Raw genomic sequence first — 23,574 nt, 5'->3', positions numbered from 1 at the left:
AAACGCAAAGATTTTAGGAAAAATACACTTTATGGAATTTTAATGCACAAAAACACAATACATTGCCCAATTGTTTGATGTTACGCAGAGAAAACAGATACCAAACATAACATGCTTTAAAATTGCGCATGTCTGTGCAATGGCGACAAAGTACATACATTTTTAGTATCAATAGGCGATGCTTTAAAAGCCTTTACAGGTCACATATTTATATTTAGACAGGAGGTCTAGTAGTAGAATTACTGCCCATTGATCTGATCAAGGCATTACCTCACATGCATGGTGCAACCGCTGTTTACATACTGGCACGGGATCAACGCTTATGCACACGTATGGGGGGGTGGGAGCGAGGGTGCTTTTTTTTTTTTTTTTTACACTGTCCCTTTCCGTTTTCTTTTTTTTGATCACTTTGTGTGAATGGAATGTAAATATCCCCTGTGACTGCAATAGGCATTGACAGTTATTCTTTTTTGAGAAATCTGGGGTCCATTAGATTCTAGATATGTCCTCTGCCCTTACATCCTCTGATCTCACCAAGATCAGTATGATCCGATGCTTTCCCAATTTACAAAGGGTGCTGTTAAAGTCCGGCAAAATGGAAACTATGAAATGCTCATAGCTTCTGATTTCTTAGATTATGGAGATGCTTGGAGCCATTCTGGTCTCTGATCAGCTCTATAATCAGCCAGCGGAACTGCCAGCTGCATGCTCGGATTCTCCTGTGAGCAACTTGGGGAGTGAAGTACGGGTACTTCGATTTGCCTGTAGCTGCCATCCAGCCACAGTACATTGCGGGCGGACGGAAAGTAGTTAAAGTGATTGTAAGCTCAAAAGAGCAGGGCCCTTGACCCCCTCATGTTTTGTTTTGTTACTGTATTGTTTCATGTTCTGTCCCCCACTATAATGTACAGCGCTGAGCAAACCTTTTAGCGCTATATAAATACTGTATAATAATAATAATAATAAAGGCTCAAGGTTTTTAACTTTCATGCATTCTATGCATGAAGGTAAAAGACCTTCTCTGTGCAACATCCCCCCTAGCCCCCTCCAATACTCACCTAAGCCCCCTCTCAATCCAGTAATGTGCACTGGCGTCTAGGCTATCCCGGGACTCTCTCTCTCCTCATTGGCCTGAGACAGAAGCAGGAGCCATTGACTCCCACTGCTGTCAATTTCAGCCAGTGAGTAAATGAGGAGAGGGAGCGGGGCTGAACCACGGCTCTGTGTGTGAATGGACACATGGAGCAGCGGGTGCCCCCACAGCAAGTTACTTGCTGTAGGGGCACCCAACAGGAGGGAGCGGCCAGGATCGCCATCGAGGGACCCGAGAAGAGCAGGATCAGGGCTACTCTGTGCAAAACCGCTGCACACAGCAGGTACGTATAGACAAGTTTGTTATTTTTATTAATTTTTTTTTTTTTAAGAAAAAAAGCCTTTAGAATCACTTTAAAGGTCATGCAACACTGTACCCATATGAAATGTTTATTTTTTTTCCCCCCATACAAATAGAAACTTCTTTTGGTGGTATTTAATCACCACTGGGGCTATTTTTTTTGCGCTGTAAACAAAAAAAAACAGAATAAAAAAAATGTTTTTCTTCGTTTCTGTTACAACATTTTGCAAATAAATAATCTTTCTACACAGATTTAGGCCAAAATGTATTTTGCTACATGTCTTTGCAATAAACGCTGATTTGGGTTATTTTCACCAACTATTGCATATTGGGACATGTGTGAGGCACGATTCTAGGAGGACGTCATGACATCCTCTCAGGGTAATAGGGTTCCAACTCGGTCGTCATTATACAATAGGCCGGGCAGGAAGTAGTTAAAGTGGTTGTAAACCCTCACATACCTAGTGAAGAGAATAGCCTCAGGCGACACACAGATATTAAACAAATCCTTCTACATAGGTTTTACTGGATTATTTGCAGTCTTCTCTTTTCTTCATTCCTTCAGTTATGAATGAACACAGTGAGTGATTGGGAACAATCACTCATTGTGTTAATTCAAGAAAGCAAAGGGCTGGTAAATGTGACATTTACCAGACCTTTTTCCCAACTCTCCATCCTGACCGATCAGATTATGTGATTGTTGCTGCTGGTGAGAAGGAGAGGAGGGAAGCCAACAGCACTGCGAGGGTGGGGGCACACAGGGGGGAAACATATGGTTCACAGGGATAGTGATGGGTGCAGCAGGGGGGCAAGTACTGGAACTGATCCTCCGTAGGTTCTCTCTGCAGCAGCTGAAGGAGGGAGAGGAGGAAAAGCCAGCTTTCTGCTGCTGCAGAGAGCCGTACAGGAGATCGGTTCTAGTAATCCCCCCCTCCCCCTTACTGTGCCGATCATCCTCCCTGTCCACATCAATTCACCCAGCTGCCTGGGGCCCCCTGCTGGCCTGGGCCCCGTACAGGAGGACTGGTGGTACCCCCTTATCCATGGTCCTGGATATATATATGCTTTGTTCAGATTTCATGACTAAGGTTTGCAACCACTTTAAGGTAAGGATCCTGCAGCTCTCTGGATAACAGCCCAAACAGACAGAAACAAAAAAAAAAAAAATAAATAAAAAAAAAAAAAAAAAAAAAAAAGGGTAAAAGAGAACAACAATTTTGTTCAATAAAACAAGACTTAATGGCCCAAACATTGGCCTCCGCATCTCCATCCTTTGGCTGTGTATCCTGCACTCTTCTCCTACAGGTATATTTGAGTGCAATAGCTATTTTTATTTATGCATTAAAAGGTTTTATTGCCCAAGATTTTTGCTCACTCTTCTTTTTTCATTAGAAGCTGGTGAAGCCTGCTCTGAAGTGAACCTTTTGCTTTCCACTGCTTGTATAACCAGTCTGTAGAGATAGCGGGATACTGACGGTTAACCAATCATCCTAGTGTATTGCTGAGTTTCCTCTCTCTGTATAAAAAGGAGGTGGTGGCAGTGTGAAGGGTTAATTGCGTAATTAACCTGATCCAGTAACAATCGCATTCAGGCTGCCGGTACGTCGATTTGTGGTTCATTAGCTGGAAAATCGGTGTGCAGGGTACAGCTGGGTGTGGCACTGTTACACACGTGACATCGAGGTTTTAGATTGGCTAGTCCTTCGGTCACGAGTTTGGTGATAAGGGCTGGGGTCTGACGCCGCGCCCGTCACACACCCCACAGAATTCAGACCTTTTTATACACTTCTTTTTCAAGGTTCTATATTTAGAGGGGGAAGAATGATTCAGACCCTTGATTAATCCTTCCATTTTACTGAAAGGCAGTTGACGTGTTTACATCAAAAGCAATTACGTTCATTTTTTAATTGTGTTGCTTCCATGCAACAAAAAATATGTAGAGAAGTAAGCCTGACCTGCTGTTCATGTGAACACAATTTACTTTTTATAAGGCTCTTTTCACACGTTCCAAGCAGCCGGGGAATGGTGAGCCGATTCCCTGCTCATTAGAGCAGGCGGATGAAACATCTATATCCGTTCAGTATCTGCAGAACAGACATGGGAAGCCTGGAGTAAAACGGACTCTGCTGTCAGTCTAAGCCAGTGTTTCTCAACTCCAGTCCTCATGGACCCCCAACAGGTCATGTTTTCAGGATTTCCATTATTTTGCACAGGTGATTTGATCAGTTTCACTGCCTTAGTAATTACCACAGCTGTTTCATCTGAGGGAAATCCTGAAAACATGACCTGTTGGGGGTCCATGAGGACTGGAGTTGAGAAACACTGGTCTAAGCCCACCTCAGATCCACCCTGTCTAAGTGAAAAAACTTAGTTCTCTCCAAATTTTTTAAAGCAGACATGGAGATAGGCGGGTGTAAATGGACACAAGTCCATTTAAAAATACCTATCTGTAGAGATGAATGGATCTTCTTATCAGGTCCACCTGAAAACTGACAGGTAGACTTTATTGAAAACGCCCATCTGAAAGAGGCCTAAATGGAAAACAAAATGCCAATAGCCTCTTGACCACAGATACAATAATGTTCTGTAATGACCTACATAAACTTGAGTATGTGTATACATGCATCAAATTCTTCTTCATCCTCTTCTAGTTGCCACATGCACACATAAGCATATGTATGCGTGCAAATTACTACACTTGAACATAAAATACAGTTTTTATCAAATGCCTCTGTACTCGTTGTTGTATTACTGATCTTTGCACAGCTGTGTGCATTGTTCCATAGACATCAATGCACTTGTGTTCAGATCAGTAAAAAGCGTTTTTACTCTTGTGCAGAGACCTAAAACGACATTAATGCCTCAGAATGGTCTCCACCAAGGAATAACTAAAGTGACTGTCACAAATTTTGCATGCAAAACTCTGGACTTAAAGCTGTATTAAAACACGAAAACAAAAATATATGAAAGTGGAACTTTAGGTTACAAATTAAAGGTGGGCGAACAGGCAAGAATGTTAATACTGAAGAGACCTGCTTTATGATATACTCACTGTGGAACTTAAGGGGTTAATCCTCTGTAAAAAGAATGTTTGATCCTGTCCTCTCTGATAGTACAGAGCTCTGGGAGTTACTCTGCACATGCTCAGTTTAGTGTGCATGGCTAGAGAGTTTTTTTTTCTTTGGGAGGGTGCATGTGATCAGCACAGGGCCAATCAATGCTGTCCAGGCAGATGGTCAGGGGTTATGCAGCCTTATAGGACAGTCAGTAGATTGAAAACTCCTTTTACAAGCTTTAACCAGTGCTCAGCTGGATACTGATAGAAGTAACAAGATTGCTGATGAGAAAAGGTATTTACCAAGTTATATTTACTAAAATAATTGCATTTCCATGTTCTGTATACTGTGGGAGACCAGATATAGTGAATGCAGGGTCATGGATTTTGTAACACTAACTCCCGCGCATGCGTGGGGAGTGATGTAATCTCCATCCAATTAAAGTGGCCAGCGATTGAGCCCCAAAGTTGTCAGTGGCCAGTCAGGGAGCTCTGGGACGCAGCATCGCTGGATCTAAGGCGAGTATAGTTCTGCTTTAAATTGCAGCTCACAAATGCTTAGATGTTGCAGCTGCATTCGCTTTTTTCTGCGCTTATCCTTTATTTTCATCTGGTTAACCTACCAGTAAGTAAGCTATCCAGACAAAGAAGCAATTATTTAGGATTGAAACAAACCATTCAACAATGACAGGTGTGTTTACAAAAGATGAGCTTCATCCCAAAAGGAACAAAACTGTTTGTTGCAACTAATTAAAGTGTTAGCTGGAGGTCAGTTTCAATTTGTTAGTCAAATCTGCCTAATTCTGCTAGAACATATAACACCACCATCTCCCCAGACTCACAGTGCTGCTGCCCAACAGGTGTCTGGTTGATTACTTTTTCCAGAATGCAGACAACCTAAGACAGGAAGTGTGGTACTGGCCAAATCACCAGGTGAAATAAAGGCTAAAAAAAGAAATCTAATACAGCCACCACATTTAAAGATTTGGAAGCTGCAATATATAGCATTTTTGTTTTTGGGTTCCATACTGATTGAAAGCTGAACAAAAATGAAAAGTACTTAATGTTTTTTTTAAAAGCCTCTTTCCCATAATGCAAGCTATTTTACATTAGGCCAATTTGGTTTATATGCCACAGGCAGTACAGCTCCTGTCACAATTCTGGTCCACTCGAAGACAAGTGCTGAAAGTCTCAGAGACCTCAGCCATACGGTCATTTCTCTTCCTACCTATCCTACTTACCATTCACAAATCTGAGGCGCTTACAAGCAAGGACAAAAGTACAGCACAGGACATGTAAACAAAATTTTCCTAATATAAAAGAAAATCTGCATGGGGGGCTTTTTAGGGAACAGAATGTATAACTGCTTGAACACAATTAAGTTTTATTGTGCCCACATTTGGTGCTTCAAAGCTGAATTTCAGAGAAACAGCTTAATACGCAACTACGCATATGTGATTTGTTTTACCTGTTAAAAGATCTGTACAAATGTATTCAGCCTGACTTGTGATCAAAGTATTTTTGCCAGACATCATAGCCAGATCTTGGACATTCACCAGAGTAGCAGCAGAGCTTTGCTCCAGAACATAACCCAGCCTACTAACTGAACAATTAAAAGAGCAGCACACGGATCCCTTGGTTTACTCTGCTCTCGCCTATAATTTGTGTATCCTCTATCAGCACTGCAGCAAACGTCTAAGTCTGGTTCTCCTTCTCCCAGCCTACTGTGAAAGATTACAGGAGAATCATTTCAGGTATTTTACACTAGATGCATTTAAAACTGCATAAGCCCCCTTTCACACAGGCGTTGTGTTTTTTTTTTCCAGTTCAGTCGCAACAAAAAAAAAAAAAACACGGATCAGTTTTTTTACATTCACTACCAATGAAAAAATGGCCAGTTTGTCTGTTTACATCTGTTTTTAGGGCTTTGATTCGTTCCAAAAAAAAAAAAAGAATGCGGATGTTAACCACTTGGTGACCGCGCTATAGCCAAATGACAGCTACAGCGCGGTTACCCAGTTCTGGGAGGGCATCATATGATGTCCTCCCAGAACGCACCTGGCCCTACGGACACAGCTGATCACATGATGAGGTAAAAGGCCAATCACAGCAGCCTTTTACCACGTGATCAGCTGTGTCCAATGACACAGCAGAACAGAGTAAATACAGTTGCCGGTTATCGGCAACACTTTCCTCACGCTGTCACAGCGTGAGGAAAGTACTGCCGATAGCCGGCAGCTGTCAAAGGAGATCAGAACTGATGATCAGTGCCCTGCAGTGCCTCCCAGCAGTGCTCAGCAATACCTCCAGTCAGTTCCATCAGTCAGTGCTACCAGTCAATGCTGTCAGACAAAACAAAACAGACAAACAGAACACCCGTGTGAAAGGGTCCATAGTGGTTTTTTTTTTTAACATTCAGCTGAAACAGTTAGTGTTTTGATGTCTGTCCAGTGTTCATCTTTTACAGAAAACTAAAAACTCAAAAGCAAACATTTTTATATTGCAGCTTATCAATCTTTAGATGTGTCGGCTGCATGAATTTTCTTTTGTTTTCAGACTAAGAAATTTCAGCAAATGCAGAAAATTACCTGTTGAGCTTGCCAGAAATGCAGATTCAATGGCACTTTGTCAACTCATTAGAAAACAAAACAATCTTATAATAAAATAATAATAAATATTTGAAGATCAAGGCAATCTTTTTGAAGTTATAGATCTTTAGACCCCTTTCTATCACTTAGCTACATATGTTATTTATTCCTCTAAATCCACATAAAATGGAAACATCTGAAATGATTAGTACTAGGAAGAAGCAAAATGTAAAAAAGTGAGATTCAGTTTAGTGTGTGAACAATGCTTCGGCAACCCTCCATATTGATATTGTCCCTCAACAGCTTCATTAAAACACTGTGTTGTTAATGAACATAATGTAGTGTAGTATATAAAGTGTTACTAAAGGCATATTTATTTTTTTAAATTAAAATAACATGTTACACTCACCAGCTCTGTGCAGTGGTATTGCAAAGAGTGGCCCCGGGCTCCCCAAAAGCAATCCTAGCTCCTCCTCTTCTTTGTGTGTCCCCATAGGAATCCATTTGCTATGGGGACAAACGCTGTTTGCTCGCTCCCGACCTGTGTGTCTACAGAACCGTGCTAGAGACACACACAGTAGGACTTCGTCCCCCCCCCCCCCATGATTGACAGCAACAAGAGCCAATGTCTCCTGCTATTTGAGTCCCTATGTAAAAAGGAAGCGAGGGGAAAAAGAGATGAAGGCATGCACAGCGCTGATCTGAGCTTCTTCCCTCTCTTCCCCTTCACACAGGAAGGGGGAGCACAGGAAACTTTTTTTACGTTATTGCAAGCAATGCGTTAAGGTTAAAAAGAGAAAAAAAAGTTTTTAGGTTTATTATCACTTTAATGAGTGGACTACTGAAGAAGTCATGTGAGCATGACAATACGCATGTAGGCGGAGCCAGGGCATCAGGAAGCCATAACTGAACTTATGCGGAGCAGCGGCACCACTGCTTATGATACATGCCTGTGTAGTTTTATCTAATATGAGTGCAATTTTGTTTTAAATAAACCATGTACTGTATATTTTAATTTAATCTACTACACTATGGAGAGATCCCTTTGTATGTGAGTACACTGTAGAAACGTGGTTCGCACATTTAAAGGAACAGGCTACTTAGAATTCAAAGTATGCCATGGAGTGGACCAAGGATGAAATATTAAAGAAAGGGGAGTCTGTATATAAGAGAGGAGCAGACCTAGGGACCCCATTTAAGGGTTAAAAAGCCCTCGTGACCTGTAAGAGGACAGGGCTATGAGTGGAGGCGAGCACAAGATTTAATGATGGTGGATACATGTTTGCATGTTTAAACAACACAGGAGGTGACACACATATATATTTTGGAAGATAATTGAAGGCAAACACATATTAACTGCGAACACTTTAATGGGACTTAATGTTATTGATTTTATTTATTGTAAGGCATACAGTAATTTAGGGCAATGCAATATATACACAATTTTTATTGTTATATGGTGTTTTATATTGGTTTTGCACTTTATAATTGCAGGGAGGTGCAACACCACATTTATGGCATATCTCCAGAAATACAGTGGAGGAGTGAGTGTAGCCCCCTTAGCGCAGAAAGTGTGTTATTGGTCACACTAACAAAACCTATTGATGTTCTATTCCCAAGCAGCAATCATCAATGCCACTAATGGCCTAACCATGTGATCCACGTTGTATCAGGTCTTCACTGTAAGTACTACAGTATGTCATGTTCTGTGGTAGGGCCTCATCCTACACATACTGAAAGTAAGCACATCTGGCAACATCATTTTACTGACACGATTAACCACTTGCCCTCCGGAAGATTTACCCCCCTTCCTGACCAGGTCATATCCAATAAAAAAAAAAAAAAAAAAAAGTTAAAAATACTAAATTCTTCATAAAATTTAGGCCAAAATGTATTCTGTTACATATTTTTGGTAAATAAAATCCCAATAAGTGTATATTGATTAGTCTGTGCAAAAGTTATAGTGTCTATAAACTATGGGACATACACTGGAATTTTTTTATACTAGTAATGGCAGCGATCAGCGATTTATAAAACAGGACAGCAATATTGCAGCAGACATTTTTACACTGTCACTTTGTGGGAAACAGTGACACTAATACAATGGTTGGTGCTAAAATTATGCACTGATCACTGTACTAATGACAATGATTAAGAAGGGGTTAACATTTATGGCAATCAAAGGGTTAAATTTGTGTCTAGCTGTGTGCTTTTCCTTTCTTCTTTTTCACGGTTCTTTTTCCTGCCTGATTGGCGGGTGCCGGTGAAGCAAACATCCGTTCACTGGGACTTGCAGATTGGCTTCTGCTGTGAGTGTTCAGAGTAGAAGTGAGCCGCAAGCGGCACGCTCGCACCCCTTATGGCAGAAGTGGAAAAACCACATATAAAACACACATGATTTTGCACAGGAGGGCCACCCTGTAGCAGTACAACTGCTATAGGGCGGTCCTCAAGTGGTTAAAACTCTACTTCAGTAAAGGTGGTTGACAAGGACTACGTCCCAAACTACTATCCTCTGTCTTATTTCACATTTCTGCCTATCATAGGAGACTGCTGTAAGGAATATAGAGAGATGCCATGGAATGCCACCAGGCTGTGATGTACTAAGTCCTTTCAACTTTTCGCTGAGAGCTGCTTTAAAAAGGAAAGGATAAAAAAAGGGTTAAAGGGGGAAAAAAATGGTTAAAAATGAGGGAAAAGTGAAAGGAAAAAGGAAAAAAAAAAAAAAAAAGGGAAAACGAAGAGGATGACAACATTCAAAATGAAAAAAGTATGTGCCCAAGGTATTTTATTTTTAATTAAATATATTAAAACGCAAGATAGTAAAACGATTCAACAAGGAGGTTAACAAAGTGACTGGACATACATTTTCAGGAATCTGAAAATGTAAAACCCCAAAGCGGGTCAATTCTATTTAAAGAGCCAGCAGCACTGAGGGAGTAAAATAATGTGTGCTTGCTTTAAAATAAGTCCCAGCTGTAGGTTTCAGGAAATTAATGCTACGTCTTTCCTTGGATTTACCCAACACAGTGGTTAACTTATGTTGTATCTCTTGGTACAATCATAGTCTAAACCCAGGACCCTGCATTCACTTTATCTGGTCTCCCACAGTACACAAAACATGGAAATGCAATTATTTTAGCAAATATAAACTGCTAAATACCTTTTCTCATCAGCAGTACATAGCAGTCTTATGACCTCCATCAGTGTTCAGCATAGCACTGGTTAAAGCTTGTAGGAGGAGTTTTTTTCTGCTCTAGGAGGATGCAAAACCCCTGACACCTGTCTGGAGAGCACTGATTGGCCCTCTGCTGATCACATACACCAGGAGTTTTGAATTAAAATTTACGGAGGTCCGGGCAGCAAAATTTCCCTCCAGCATAGGTTCGAATCTGGTTAGTGATATAACACATCACAGTCCCCCAGTACATTATGAACTTTAGCGTACCTTTCACACTGTAGTCCCCTATTTAAAGAAGTCTCACAGTGTCCTCTTTTCCTCTTCACATCACTACCTCCCTTAACACAACACAGTGCGCCCCTTAACACAATACAGCGCCTCCTAATACAATACAGTGCCCTTAAAACCATTCAGCGACCCTAACACAACACAGCGCCCCTTTTACTGTAATGTAAGCCTTCCCTTGGTACCTTAGGCAGGGCAGAAACACTAATCCTCCTGGGATGTTCTCTCCTGGGCCTCCAGCCCGCCACCGCTGTTGTCATGATGGTGGGCTAGGTGTGGGGAAGTCCTGTCCAGACCGTGGCTGTCCTGCTGGGTGTCCTCTTACGGGCCTCCCGCCCAGCCACCAATGTCGTCTTTGCGCTGGGCAGGGTGTGGGGGAGCTGCGGGTCAGGACAGGGGGGCGTGAGCTGGTGATTGCCCGGCTTGTTGGTGTGTGGGGACTTTCACTCTCTGTGGCTCGAGGCGGGAGTCTTTTCACGTTGGCCGCCCGGGTGGTCGCCTACTTGTTGCCAATGTGACTTGGGCAGCTCCCGTCCCTCGGTCCCGACCTGCAGCTCCTCACACCCCACCCGCTGTCGGTGGCTGCGGTCCAGATGGAACTATCCCGCGATCCGGATGGGACTGTCCGGTGGTCCACCATTTAGTGACCACCGACATACACTCTCCCAAGAGAAAAAAAAACCCCACTATCTAGCAATACACACCAAACTGAGCATGTGAAGAATGGCTACGGGTTCAGTCTTATCAGGGGATAAGACGTGGATATTTGAACAAGAGATGGAGCAGAGAAGACAGGATCAAAACAGCCTTTTTACACAATGCAGAGGATTAACCCCTTAGGTTCCACAATGAGTATAACAAGCATGTTTTACTGCATATACAGACTGAATTTACTGTTGTGGGTCTAGTAAAACTTTAACAGCGCTTACAGCATTTATGTGTTAGCTGGACATTGGGGGAGAGATAGTAGAAATTCTGGTATACCAGAATGCACTTTGAAATAATAGCGAACTAGGGAACAGCAGCTCTCGTCACTTCATGGTTGTACAGAACATCCGTGTAGTAACATGCAGGCAAAAACACTAACCAGCCAGAAATACTGATAGTGCCAGGCAGGAGTAGGGGCACTAAGCATTGTCAGTGGCAAAGCTTTTTGGGTCAGCAAAAGACCTCATGAACAAGCATTGGTACATGGAAAGGACAGTGTCAACAGATGCCATGAAGGCTGATATTAGTGTATCAGAACTCATAGAAGAGGTGGAAGAGCACCTGGAATTACATGACCCAAGTATCCCCAGTTGTTGCGGCGCAGAAACCCCCCCCCCCCCCAAAAAAAAAAAAAAACAGAACAGATCTGGCAACAAGTCGCCAAGCAGGTATTATCCCTAGACTGGAAAAACTGTCCTCTAGGGAGCAGGAGAGCAAAATCAAGTATGATTATATGGTTGCTGCATTTCATTTTACAGGATTATCGTAAAATATCCAAAATCAAAATTACACAATTTCCTCTACATCACTTCTATGTTTACCCTATACTCTCTAGGTAATAACAGTGGTGCAATTTTCAGTTTCACAAAACCTATGCATCCGTATTCCCAATGCCAAGTGTCCCCACATCTAGGTTTAAATAAAAAAAAAAAAATAAAAAAAAAAAAAAAAGGGAAAGGTCGGTGGAGGTTTACATTTATCCAGATTATAGTACAGCTAGGATAGTGAGTCACATTCAAATGGACTTGTTCTGTAAAGCTGAAGACGTTTTAAATTTATAAAAGCTACTTCAGTTCTGATGAGTGTCAAGAACATAGCCCAGGTTGCACAAACACCTTAGGCCAGGGGTGGGCAACTGTGGCCCTTTAGCTGTTGGTGAACTACAAGTTTCCTGTGTGTTCTTTCATCCGCGTTGATATCTTCCAATCCAAGACTCCAGATGAAGGCGCCATCTTAATTATCATTGTTCTGTTAACCTATATATGATGATTGTTTACTTAAGAGAGTAAGGATTTTAAAGAGCAAGAGACAGAGAGAAGCAAGGCTATAAAATTGTCATTTTACTGATCATCTGACAAAGCACAGATTGTCTATCACAATCCGTTACACTACTTTTCTTTTTTTTTTTTTTTTTTTTTTTTAGAGGTGGTATCTATGTGACAGGTACCCACTCCTAGGCAAGCAGAGAGGGAATTTCGTCTCCTCTTTCTCCCTGTCCGCAACCTCCTGGGACACCTTACATGTTTCAGAAGGCTGCGGTTCCATTCAGAAAGCTCAGAATGATTTGCGCATGCGCATTTGGGAGTCGGCTGTGAGCTAGTAGGAAATCACAGGTGGCTTCCCACAAATAAGATGGCAGCGCCAGGGACCCAAAGATCAGCAAAGAACTAGCCTAGGTGATGACAGAGGTAGATCCCTGGACTGGCAAGTGTGTGTCTATTAAAAGTCAACAGCTACAGTACTTGTAGCAGCTTACTTTTAATTTTTGTACAAATGCCCGAAGTGCCTCTTTAAAAGGTGTAAGAAAACTTGGGCCCTTCTTTTGTCTTCCCAAAGTACAGATCTTTCTATCCATAACTACACTGTACCTCTGTTTGGGTGTTGGCAGTGGCGTCCCTAGGGTTGGTGTCACCCGGTGTGGTAACACTTGGTGACACCCCCCTCCGACAATCCCCGTAGGATGGATCGGATCTGCGGATTGAGCATAATGGATCAGAGTCCGATCCATGATCCTCCGCAATCCACAGATCCGATCCATCCTGCGGGGATCGTCAGCTTGCAACCTAACTGATCTCTCCACAAAAAGGTAAGTTTTAAAGCAAGCCTCCCTCTCTTTCTCCCCCCCCCCTACCTACTACATGAAACTGCAGTGCTGTCTCCAGGGTCCGGGGATTACACACTGACCTTCTGCATACTCTGCCCGCCCCTCCAGCTCTCCGACTTCAGCAACCATGGCAGGGATGTGGACCCGCCCCTCTGCTGAAACTCAAGGGAGGAGAGGTGTCTGAAGTGCCTGCCTCACTGTCCATCCCCTCAATGCTTGCTTATTTCAGAAGCGGCACATACAGGGACGGACTGAGCCTCTCATGAGGTCTTGTAGTGACCCTGGGCCCTCGTCTGTTCCTGGTGGAACGGGTCTGGTGTCACCCCGTGCGGCGTGCACCCCCCACACCTGCCTATTGGACGAATAATATTCTGTCTCTGTGTATTGCACCTTAAAGAGTAACTCCACTTTTCCTAAGAAAAAAAAAAAAAAAAAGAGCTTGCCTCTGGGTGATCAATGTACATTGCAAGGATTTTAACAAACTTTGTAGCAGATAGCACATTGTTACTATGAAGAAATAGTGGCTTTGCTACACTGTCTGCCTTTTGAATGGAAGAGTCTGGTTCATTATAACCAGCAGATTTCTAATGAAGAAAGTTGTCATGTCTGGATCTCTTTAGAAGTATTTAACCTTTGTGAAGTATCTGACCAAAACAAATTCCTATTAGAGGGGATGCCTAAAATGTTACTTGTGTCTTAGTAAAGACTTCTTAGAAAATATGTGAGCCAATCACACAAGCAGGAACAAAAATGAGTTTTGGAGATGTTCTCTACCCCCTTCCCTTATTACTCTTCAAGGAAAAGGGGCACATTTTGGACACGGGTAATTTTGCAAGAAATGTGAAAGGGGCCATCTAGAGCAAAGTGGAACATCTATCCAAGAACAGGAGTGGGGGCCCTAAAATCTCTACTTCTGCAATTTGATAATTCAAACCTTTAGTCATGTGGATCAAAGGATTAGCATCTACCAGGTGAAACTCAAAAAATTAGAATATCGTGCAAAGTTCATTTATATCAGTAATGCAACTTAAAAGGTGAAACTAATATACGAGACAGACTCATTACATGCAAAGCAAGATGGTTCAAGCTGTGATTTGTCATAATTGTGATGATTATGGCTTACAGCTCATGAAAACCCCAAATCCACAATCTCAGAAAATTAGAATATTGTGAAAAGGTGCAATATTCTAGGCTCAAAGTGTCCCACTCTAATCAGCTAATTAAGCCATAACACCTGCAAAGGGTTCCTGAGCCTTTAAATGGTCTCCCAGTCTGGTTCAGTAGGAATCACAATCATGAAAAAGACTGCTGACCTGACAGTTGTGCAAAAAACCATCATTGACAAGCTCCATAAGCAGGGAAAGCCTCAAAAGGTAATTGCAAAAGAAGTTGGATGTTCCCAAAGTGCTGTATCAAAGCACATTAATAGAAAGTTATGTGGAAGGGAAAAGTGTGGAAGAAAAAGGTGCACAAGCAGCAGGGATGACTGCAGCCTGGAGAGGATTGTCAGGAAAAGGCCATTCAAAAGTGTTGGGGACTTTCACAAGGAGTGGACTGAGGCTGGAGTCAGTGCATCAAGAGCCACCACACACAGACGGATCATGGACATGGGCTTCAAATGTCGTATTCCTCTTGTCAAGCCGCTCCTAAACAACAAACAACGCCAGAAGCGTCTTACCTGGGATAAAGAAAAACAGACCTGGTCTGTTGCTCAATGGTCCAAAATCCTCTTTTCTGATGAGAGCAACTTTTGCATCTCATTTGGAAACCAAGGACCCAGAGTATGGAGGAAGAATGGAGAGGCACACACTGCAAGATGCTTGAAGTCCAGTGTGAAGTTTCCACAGTCTGTGTTGATGTGGGGAGCCATGTCATCTGCTGGTGTTGGTCCACTGTGCTTCATTAATTCCAGGGTCAACGCAGCTGTCTACCAGGAGATTTTGGAGCACTTCATACTTCCTTCCGCAGACGAGCTTTATGGGGATGCTGACTTCATTTTCCAGCAGGACTTGGTACCTGCCCACACTGCCAAAAGCACCAAAACCTGGTTCAATGACCATGGGATTACTGTGCTTGATTGGCCAGCAAACTCGCCTGACCTGAACCCCATAGAGAATCTATGGGGCATTGCCAAGAGAAAGATGAGAGACATGAGAACAAACAATGCAGAAGAGCTGAAGGCTGCTATTGAAGCATCCTGGTCTTCCATAACACCTCAGCAGTGCCACAGGCTGATAGCTTCCATGCCACGCCGCACTGAGGCAGTAATTGCTTCAAAAGGGGCCCAAACCAAATACCGAGTACATATGCATGCTTATACTTTTCTATGTACAATCCTTGTTTTATTGATTGCATGTAATATTCTAATTTTATGAGATTGTGGATTTGGGGTTTTCGTGAGCTGTAAACCATAATCATCACAATTATGAAAATCACGGCTTGAACTATCTTGCTTTGCATGTAATGAGTCTCATTTATTAGTTTCACCTTTTAAGTTGCATTACTGAAATAAATGAACTTTTGCACGATATTCTAATTTTTCGAGTTTCACCTGTATGCAGGCTTCCTGAAACCCAGGATTTGATTATGTAACCAAAACAGAGTGGTTCAACAACTATCATACCTCTCATTCTGCTCTTGGATAAATCAATATCTGCCATAACACATTCCATGGTGGTTGAATTAAAGTGTCTGTGCTACCAGTGAAGATATAAATGGCTTAGATAAGCTAAACAACTCCAGTTAAGGACTCCTGCAGAAATGAGCTCAAAAACGCTACTTTTAAAAAGGCATTTGAGCTTTTTTTTTTCCTGCCTTTGAACACCTCTCTATATTAACCTGTGTCCATGCACACATTGGAGCTTAGAAGCAAGGGTGCTTAGAGGCAAAAAAAGTATATATTTTATACACATACACACTTTTTGCTGCTGCTTAACCTCTGTAGGGAAGAAAAAAAAAACAAACAAAAAACACTGTGCAGGAAGCCTAAATGTGACTAAATACTACTAGAAAGATATGGCGGTGGGAAAAAAAAAAAACCCATAACAAAAACAAAAAACAAACAAAAAACAAATTAAAAACATCTAATACTCACAGCCTCAGCATGTATTGGATGAACGGCAAACAAAAGAGCTGCAACCAGGCTGGTTTGGTTGTCCAAGAACAGTTTGCAAACCTTCAAGAAAATCACGCACACCACAGCATGGAGAAACAGATTTAGAAGATGGTAAGAGACTGCATTTAATTCACTGAACAAATAGTTCAGACGAAAGGTCAGGACTGTGAGGGGGCGATACGATTTATGACTTCTCTCCTAAAAAGATAAAGTAAAGAAGAATGAGGGCACATGTTTGTCAGGTATAAAAATACAACATATAAAATACGAGAAGGAAACAAAGAAACACCAATAATTCTAATCAAAGTTATGCTTAAGAACATTTTTTTTTTTTTAGTAAAACAAAAGTATGTTTTTTTATCCCAGTTCAGATGGTGATCGTTATATACTTCAGAGTGCTGCAACACAGCAATACAACACAACCAGTGATAAGAATTGTAATTTGTTATTACAATAGATACACAATACACCTGAATATTACAGTATTGCCTTTTTTCTGCATTGATATAGAAAACAAACATCTCTGGACACAGAAATACTGGCCAAGATTTACCGGTCTTCCCTGGCTACACAAGACGTTAGGAGCTACAATCCATCACAAACAATTGAGAGAGTGCTCAGCCTCTAGAATTACATTTTATAGAAAACTGTAGACATGTTAGAAGTAGAGAGATTGTTACTATATTAATGATCTTGTAATGGGGAAAGAAGAAAAAAAAAAAAAAAACACAAAAAAGGGAGGGAAGGAGGTTCTCACTGTATGGGTTTCTCTATGGTTTCGTTGATGTCCTGGAGCAGCGACCCCGTTAGATGAGCTGGGTCCAGGGGACCCTAGAAACCCATTTTGAATCACAGTCTTTTTTAAGTCTCCGTGTATTCCACCCAGTTATGTGCTGTCAAAGGTCCTCTTCACCCTATTCTTCCTCTACAGGTGGATCCTAAATGACACAGAAAGCAGCAGCTCATATTGATGATGATCTGCATCACTCTCCTTTGGGTCTGGGAAAAGAGGGGGGGATTCATTGATGCCCTCAGCACATAGGAAATGGATTAAATGATGCCGCGTGTCATGCAACACAGATTACAAGCAGCATAGCATCATTGGAATGCAGCGGACAACATCAGATATTAGCATAGTATAGCAGCCGGAGGGTGGGGGTTGAATTGTATCCTTCTTGCCTAAGCTGGACACGGACTCTTAAGACTAATCACCATATTTGTTATGAGTCAGTAACCTAGGATATTTAAGCTAGGTTTGTAGAACACTCAGGCAAGTAGTATCTGGAACAGGAAAAGTCAGCAATGACAATCTCCAGGTTTTCCTGATTATTTAGGAGATATTTAGAAGTTGTCCTAAAAAAAAAAAAAAAAAAAAGCCTGCAACAGATTCACATTTTCCTCATCCAATTATAACATTGAAATTGGAGCTTTTTTGAAGATGAAAAAAACAGATGGCTAAAATACAGCTGTTTAACTAATACTGCATATAACCATAAAAAAAGCTGAATATATTTTTCATGCTTGATGAGAAGCAAAATTAATGTAACTCACTGATGTTTCCATTACTTTGTACATGCTGATATCATAACTTTGTACAGGTTGATGTCACAGCTTTGTCCACAAGCATGCTACTTTGATGTAATCATAGACAGATCACATCAGTTTGCGTTACGCATACTGTATGTTTGTGTGTATTTAAAAAAAAAAAAAAAAAAAAAAAAAAAAAAAAAACCCCAACCAACAGCAGCTTCCTTAGTAACTGTTCATATTCTGTCCCATTTTTACACTAAAGATTGCTTCATTCTCATTTACACTGCATGTAAACAGTGCATAATTCTTTGGAAGCTTTAACTTGGAACAGTGAAAGTTTACATTCACATCTGAAAACGGTTTCAAAAGATCAGAGGTTATGAGAAAGATGTTGAAGCATTAGTTTTCCATGGAACACTGTAACATTTCCATCAATGTGTTTACGCCACAAAGCTTAAAAAGTTTATTTTTTTTTACATTCTGTATGGCATGAACAGATTCATAAGAGGAAGCCAAATTTCTGGAATAAAAAGAATAAAATTAGGATTTCCCAGTAACTGGGTAGTCATTTGTGACAAGCCAAAAAGAGTAATGATTATATCTGGTCTTGTAAAGCAACTTCTGAATATTGAGGAACTTCCACCAGGGTCTAATAAGCTGAAAAGCATTGTTCATTTCTGGCAAAGCATTATATTTTTCCAAGCACCATTTCCACATCTCTAAAAAAATCTCTTTTCGCTCATGAAGAGAACAGGAAAAAAAAAAATGCAGCTTACATATTGTGGCTGCATTTGCTTTCTCTGGTGGGGTTTAACCTCCGGTTTTCACTACCCAACCCCCCCCCCCCCCAAGTGCCCCTCTTTAAGCTAAGAAGGCGTGGGAAGGGGAGGAGGAGGGGGGGTACACATGCCACGGCTGGCTTCAGGGCTAAAATTATACCCAGTTGTGTTTGGCAGGCAGTACTGGCACTAAAACACAAGCAATGCACATGAATGGGGCCTTGCCGCAAACTGTCCTGCAACCGCGATATTCAGAGGTGTGGAAATGATAGCCACACATTCACACATAGCCTTAGTTTTTTTCCTTTGTTTTTACCCAGTGATGTCATCAATAATAAACTTCCTTTCTGGATGGAAGAGCAACAAAGACAGCTTTTGACAGCAGCATTGTTAATCTGGGGAGAGGGTAGTACTAGATACGCTAGCAGATTTAATGGACTATAAATGGACCTAACAAATTCATGCTGAACTAAACCCCCCCAAAATACTCACCTCCACCATCAAGCGACGTAGCAGTTACATCCCTTTGCCAGCCTCTGTCATTTTCTTCCTGGCTACTTTCGATTTGTTAGTGTATTTAAATCTGCTAGTCCATCTAACACCACTTTCCCCCCAGAATGACAATGCTACTGTCTAAAAGGTATCTTTGTGGCTCCTTCATCCAAAGTGTAGGTACCCTAATACAGGATGTGTGTTAACTGGCTGGATCACCAGGTGAAAACAGAGAGGGAAAAAAAAAAAACGAATGCAGCCACTACATTGAACGATTGGTAAGCGAAGCTGTACAATATTACATTGCTGGTTTTGGTTTTAAAGCTGCTTTAATGCTACTCTTTAAATCTCATAACATGCCTTCATATAGAGAGCTACATTTTGTAAGTATAAAAATGCAAAAACATTTAAAACACTTGCCTCTGACATTGGTGTCCCCCAGAAGTCATTTTGGAAGAGCTTTTTAATTGGTGTTGAAGGATGCAGATCTTTATTATCCAAAATTGCAGAAACATCATCAAAAACAAAGCCACAGTAAAGACTGTTCCAATAGCATGCTACTACGACACATAATAAAATCCCAGCTTCCTTCAGATTAATCTCTGCCATGTTCCTATAAACTGTCAAGAGTTCAGTCACTGGAAGTAAATGAAAAAAAAAAAAATGAAACGGTTAAATATTTTTATTCAAATTTATTAAATTTCATTAAGGTCTCTATACATCACAGACATGATTGATCACATTGGCAGGCAGCACACCCAAGACATATTTCTGACCATTCAATGTCAGAAACAGAAAGAGAGGCATGCACACCTGAACTGAACTTAGATATATTGCTGCCTTAGGCACACATGAATAATGGGGTCCTTTTGTTGAAGCTACATTCCTTGTATCATATGATTTTAGTTAAAAAAACAAAAACACAACAAACAACGCTTGAATAGGTGAGCCATCTCTGCATCATAAGTTAAACTACTTTTCAATAGAAATAGCAAAGAAAAAGCCTATGGCTCCCATTACTCTCCTCTGAGACCAGGAAGTCAGAGGAGAACAGTGCTGCAGCAGGGAGCACTAGATTGGTGATAGAACACAGCTAATGGTTTAGATATGGTGATGGTGGGGGGGAGCTTAGACCAGGTATTTTTTTTTTTAACCTTAATGCGTGGACTGTAATGCAGTCTGAACGGCACATGCACAGCTCAGATCGCATTACCTGCTGACAGACAGGGGGTCATTTATGATAGAAGAGCGCTCTAAGGTCTCTTCTGTTATAAAAACCCTGGCTGCCAGCGTGCTTTAAAAAGAGTTTACTGCCACTTTAAGAGAAGCCCCTGCCCTGGACAAGACATAGGTGAAAAAGGTTACGCAATATACTTATCTTTACCAAACTTTCTTAGTCCAGGGGGTAACCTCATCATCCTGCCAAGGAGATCCTGGGAATTGCTGAACACTCCAAATCTGGTGTGAAGACACTGCAGTTCAGTACAGGATCATCATCTCAGAGATTTGGGCTATGCCACATTATCCAGATCTTGACAGGAGGATGACATCACCCTAGCTTAGGCACCATGGACAGAAGTCGGTGGAATGGCAAGTATGTTATCTACCTTTTTTACCTACAGGTGTCTAGGTTTCATTTAGAGTTTCTGCGTTAGGTGGGGCGGGCCACATTTAAAAAGCAGACCATACAATTTAGAGGCAGTATCAACTTTAACACTGCCTTTTCCAACCCTGCTGCCGCACCCGAACGCCACAGCCACCATCTTCTTATTACAAACAGCAGTAGGAAAGAGGTTAACAAGAGCGTCAATGTTAGGTATATAAAATCTTACCATGAAAGGAATAACATGCTGCAGTTCCTTGGGATTCAGAATGCCATTTTTGGCCATATATGTATCATTTGTCTTTCAAAGGATAAGCACAACACTGCAAAAAAAAAAAATCATAATTTGAAATGTAAGAATATTGATAATGGTGCAAACTACAATGCATCACATACTATGTCACAAATGCAAAAAAGAAAAAAAAAATTAAGAATGCACGTCTCTCAAAGAGTTGCTCCCAAAGCAGGTGTCCTCAAAAGAACGTTTCCTCTAACCTCTAGTTCGGGTAAAAATTCTAAGGTGTATTAAGAAGGAAACACTTAAAAGGGAAAATATGCTGTTTGTGCAGTTCCAAAACAATTTGTAAAAAATCAAAAAGGAGTAGAGGGGCTCAACATATTTTAACATTGGGTGCGCTAGTTTTTGAAGAAGAAAATTATTTGCCGGTTAACTTCCTTTCTTTTCTAAAATCTTGAAAGCAGACAGCTGTCACTTTTCTTCTTAGAGCAGATGTTCTCCCTTGCACACACAAACACAAAGAAGAACGATTGTTCAGAAATGATAGTGGACTGAAACTGTGTACTGTGTAGGCAAGCTCCGAATGATGCAACAGTGACAGAGGAAATAAAATGCAAGAAACCCATTTGCTGACATCTATTGTAAATTGCCAATAGAGATAAACATACTCAAGAGCTACAAAGGATAATGGATTAAAGAACTTGAGCAAACACTATTTACTTCTGAACCAAGATGGGGTGTGTATTTCTCTCCAACTGCTTCTTCTGGTTGTGGAGGATGTGAAAGCTGTTGTAAGGCCAAAACTTTATTTACCTTAATGCATTCCCTGCAAGTATGGGAATTTATTTTCTTTTCCCCAAATCATACTTACCTAGGTGGATGCAGCAACAGTCCAATGCTGCATCTGTCCCCCAGTCGCTCTAAGGGTGAGAGCTTGGTGATCACATGACCACGGATTGCAGAGTTCTCACAGCTGCTCTAAGAAGAGAGACTGTCAGTCACTGCTGTCTGCTCTTCCCTCATGCTCATTGGAGCGCTGGGCTATGGAGGGTGAGGGAGCGGCTGGCTCAGGCTTTCAGCGGATCGCTGACAGGCCGAGCCAGGTTCCGCTCTAGGGTGGATCCAAGATTGCTGGCGGGGGACCCAAGAGGAGGTTTGGGACTGCTCTGTGCAAAACCACTGCACACAGCAGATGAGTATAAGACATTTATTATTTTAATTTCCTTTCCTATCACTCTCAATCAATACTAACGCTGTCAATCAACATAAACTATATTTAATCCCCAAGCTGCTAGCAGTAATAAATGGATAGGAAGGTATATCATATTTACTTGTTTTAAACTTTGTTTTTACATTTGTTCAGTTACTTCCTGGTTTTTGGCCTAGGCTAAAATGTCATACATCCCAGGAATCTTCATGGGTATTTTTTTCTCCTTTCATCTTGGGAGGAGGAGCTGTTTCATAGCTAAGCATGCCCTCCTGCCTGATCTAAAGGCAGATGAATTGCATGAAGTAAATGCTACATGATTTATCTGTCCTTAACCCCTTCACGCCTAAGGGTAAAACAAATCTAAATGCCTAAGCACAATTCTGCAACGTTGACATATGATAGTAAAACCGTACATATCGTCACAACTACTTTGTACATCCAGGTGGATTATACCTTGTTTTTTTCAGGACAAATTGGGCTTTCGTTTGGTGGTAAATGGTAATGGATAGCTCCTAATTTTTTTTTTATTATTAAAGGAAAACTGGGTAAAAAAATAGTAAAAAAAATAATTTTTTTTAATTTAACTGTGTGTTTCTTGTTACGACCATAACCTACCACCAAAGAACAACCCAAAATACATTCTCCAGTTCTTGACGATCGCAGCGATACCATATATGTGTATGTTATTTGTTGTTTGTACCCGTAGTACAGTCCAGAAACAATAGTGCGCATTTTGTTTTTGTCTTTTTTTAAATTTTTTTTTTTACATAAAAACACACTGTCACTGACATTGACATTAACACTAACACCAATTTTTTTTAAATCCTGACCTTTGACCCTGACCTTTACCTTTGACCCTGACCTTTGACCCAAACACTAACCCTGGTACTGAACTAGATCAAACCTTGATCTAGGTATTTTTCTTTATTTTTTATTTTATTTTTTAATATTTATTTATCTTTTTTTTTTACAAACTTTTTTTATCTCTCTGTCAGGAGTTCGAGAGATACAATGTATCTCTCTTCTCCATTCATAGAGAGAGAGAAAACAAGGGGGCCGGGCTGCACAGTGATTGATCACTGTGATAGCCAATCAGAGGCTATCACAGTGATCACGTGACCCGGAATCGGGAGTCCCGGGTCCCGATCGTTAGAACGGGACCCGGGGCTCTCAGTGACACCGCGGTCTTGGTGCTGGGAGCGCGCCGAGCGGCGCGCTCCCAGCACACAGACAGGTACGCAAATATGCGGCCCCACGGAAAAAAGCCCAGGTCCGTGAGGCCGCATATTTGTG

The 23,574-nt window shown here is 41.3% G+C and overlaps 1 protein-coding gene across 1 annotated transcript in view; it reads right to left on the bottom strand.

Annotated features, from left to right (window-relative positions):
* The window catches only part of TMTC3 (transmembrane O-mannosyltransferase targeting cadherins 3), a 119,393-nt gene that overhangs the window by 88,565 nt on the left and 7,254 nt on the right, over positions 1-23,574 (bottom strand). The window contains exons 2-4 of the mRNA XM_089652422.1: positions 21,063-21,156; positions 19,651-19,868; positions 16,409-16,627 (exon numbers count right to left, since the gene is read on the bottom strand). Coding sequence (XP_089508548.1) covers positions 16,409-16,627; positions 19,651-19,839 — 408 coding nt within the window. The 5' untranslated portion in view covers positions 19,840-19,868; positions 21,063-21,156. The remainder of the gene's footprint in view (positions 1-16,408; positions 16,628-19,650; positions 19,869-21,062; positions 21,157-23,574) is intronic.

The sequence above is a fragment of the Staurois parvus genome, unplaced genomic scaffold, assembly GCF_062004578.1.
Source record: "Staurois parvus isolate SC_StPar_1 unplaced genomic scaffold, SC_StPar_1.0 ptg000025l, whole genome shotgun sequence".
NCBI lineage: Eukaryota > Metazoa > Chordata > Amphibia > Anura > Ranidae > Staurois > Staurois parvus.
Note: the sequence above shows the minus strand (reverse complement) of the source record. Positions and strands in the feature narration are given on the sequence as shown.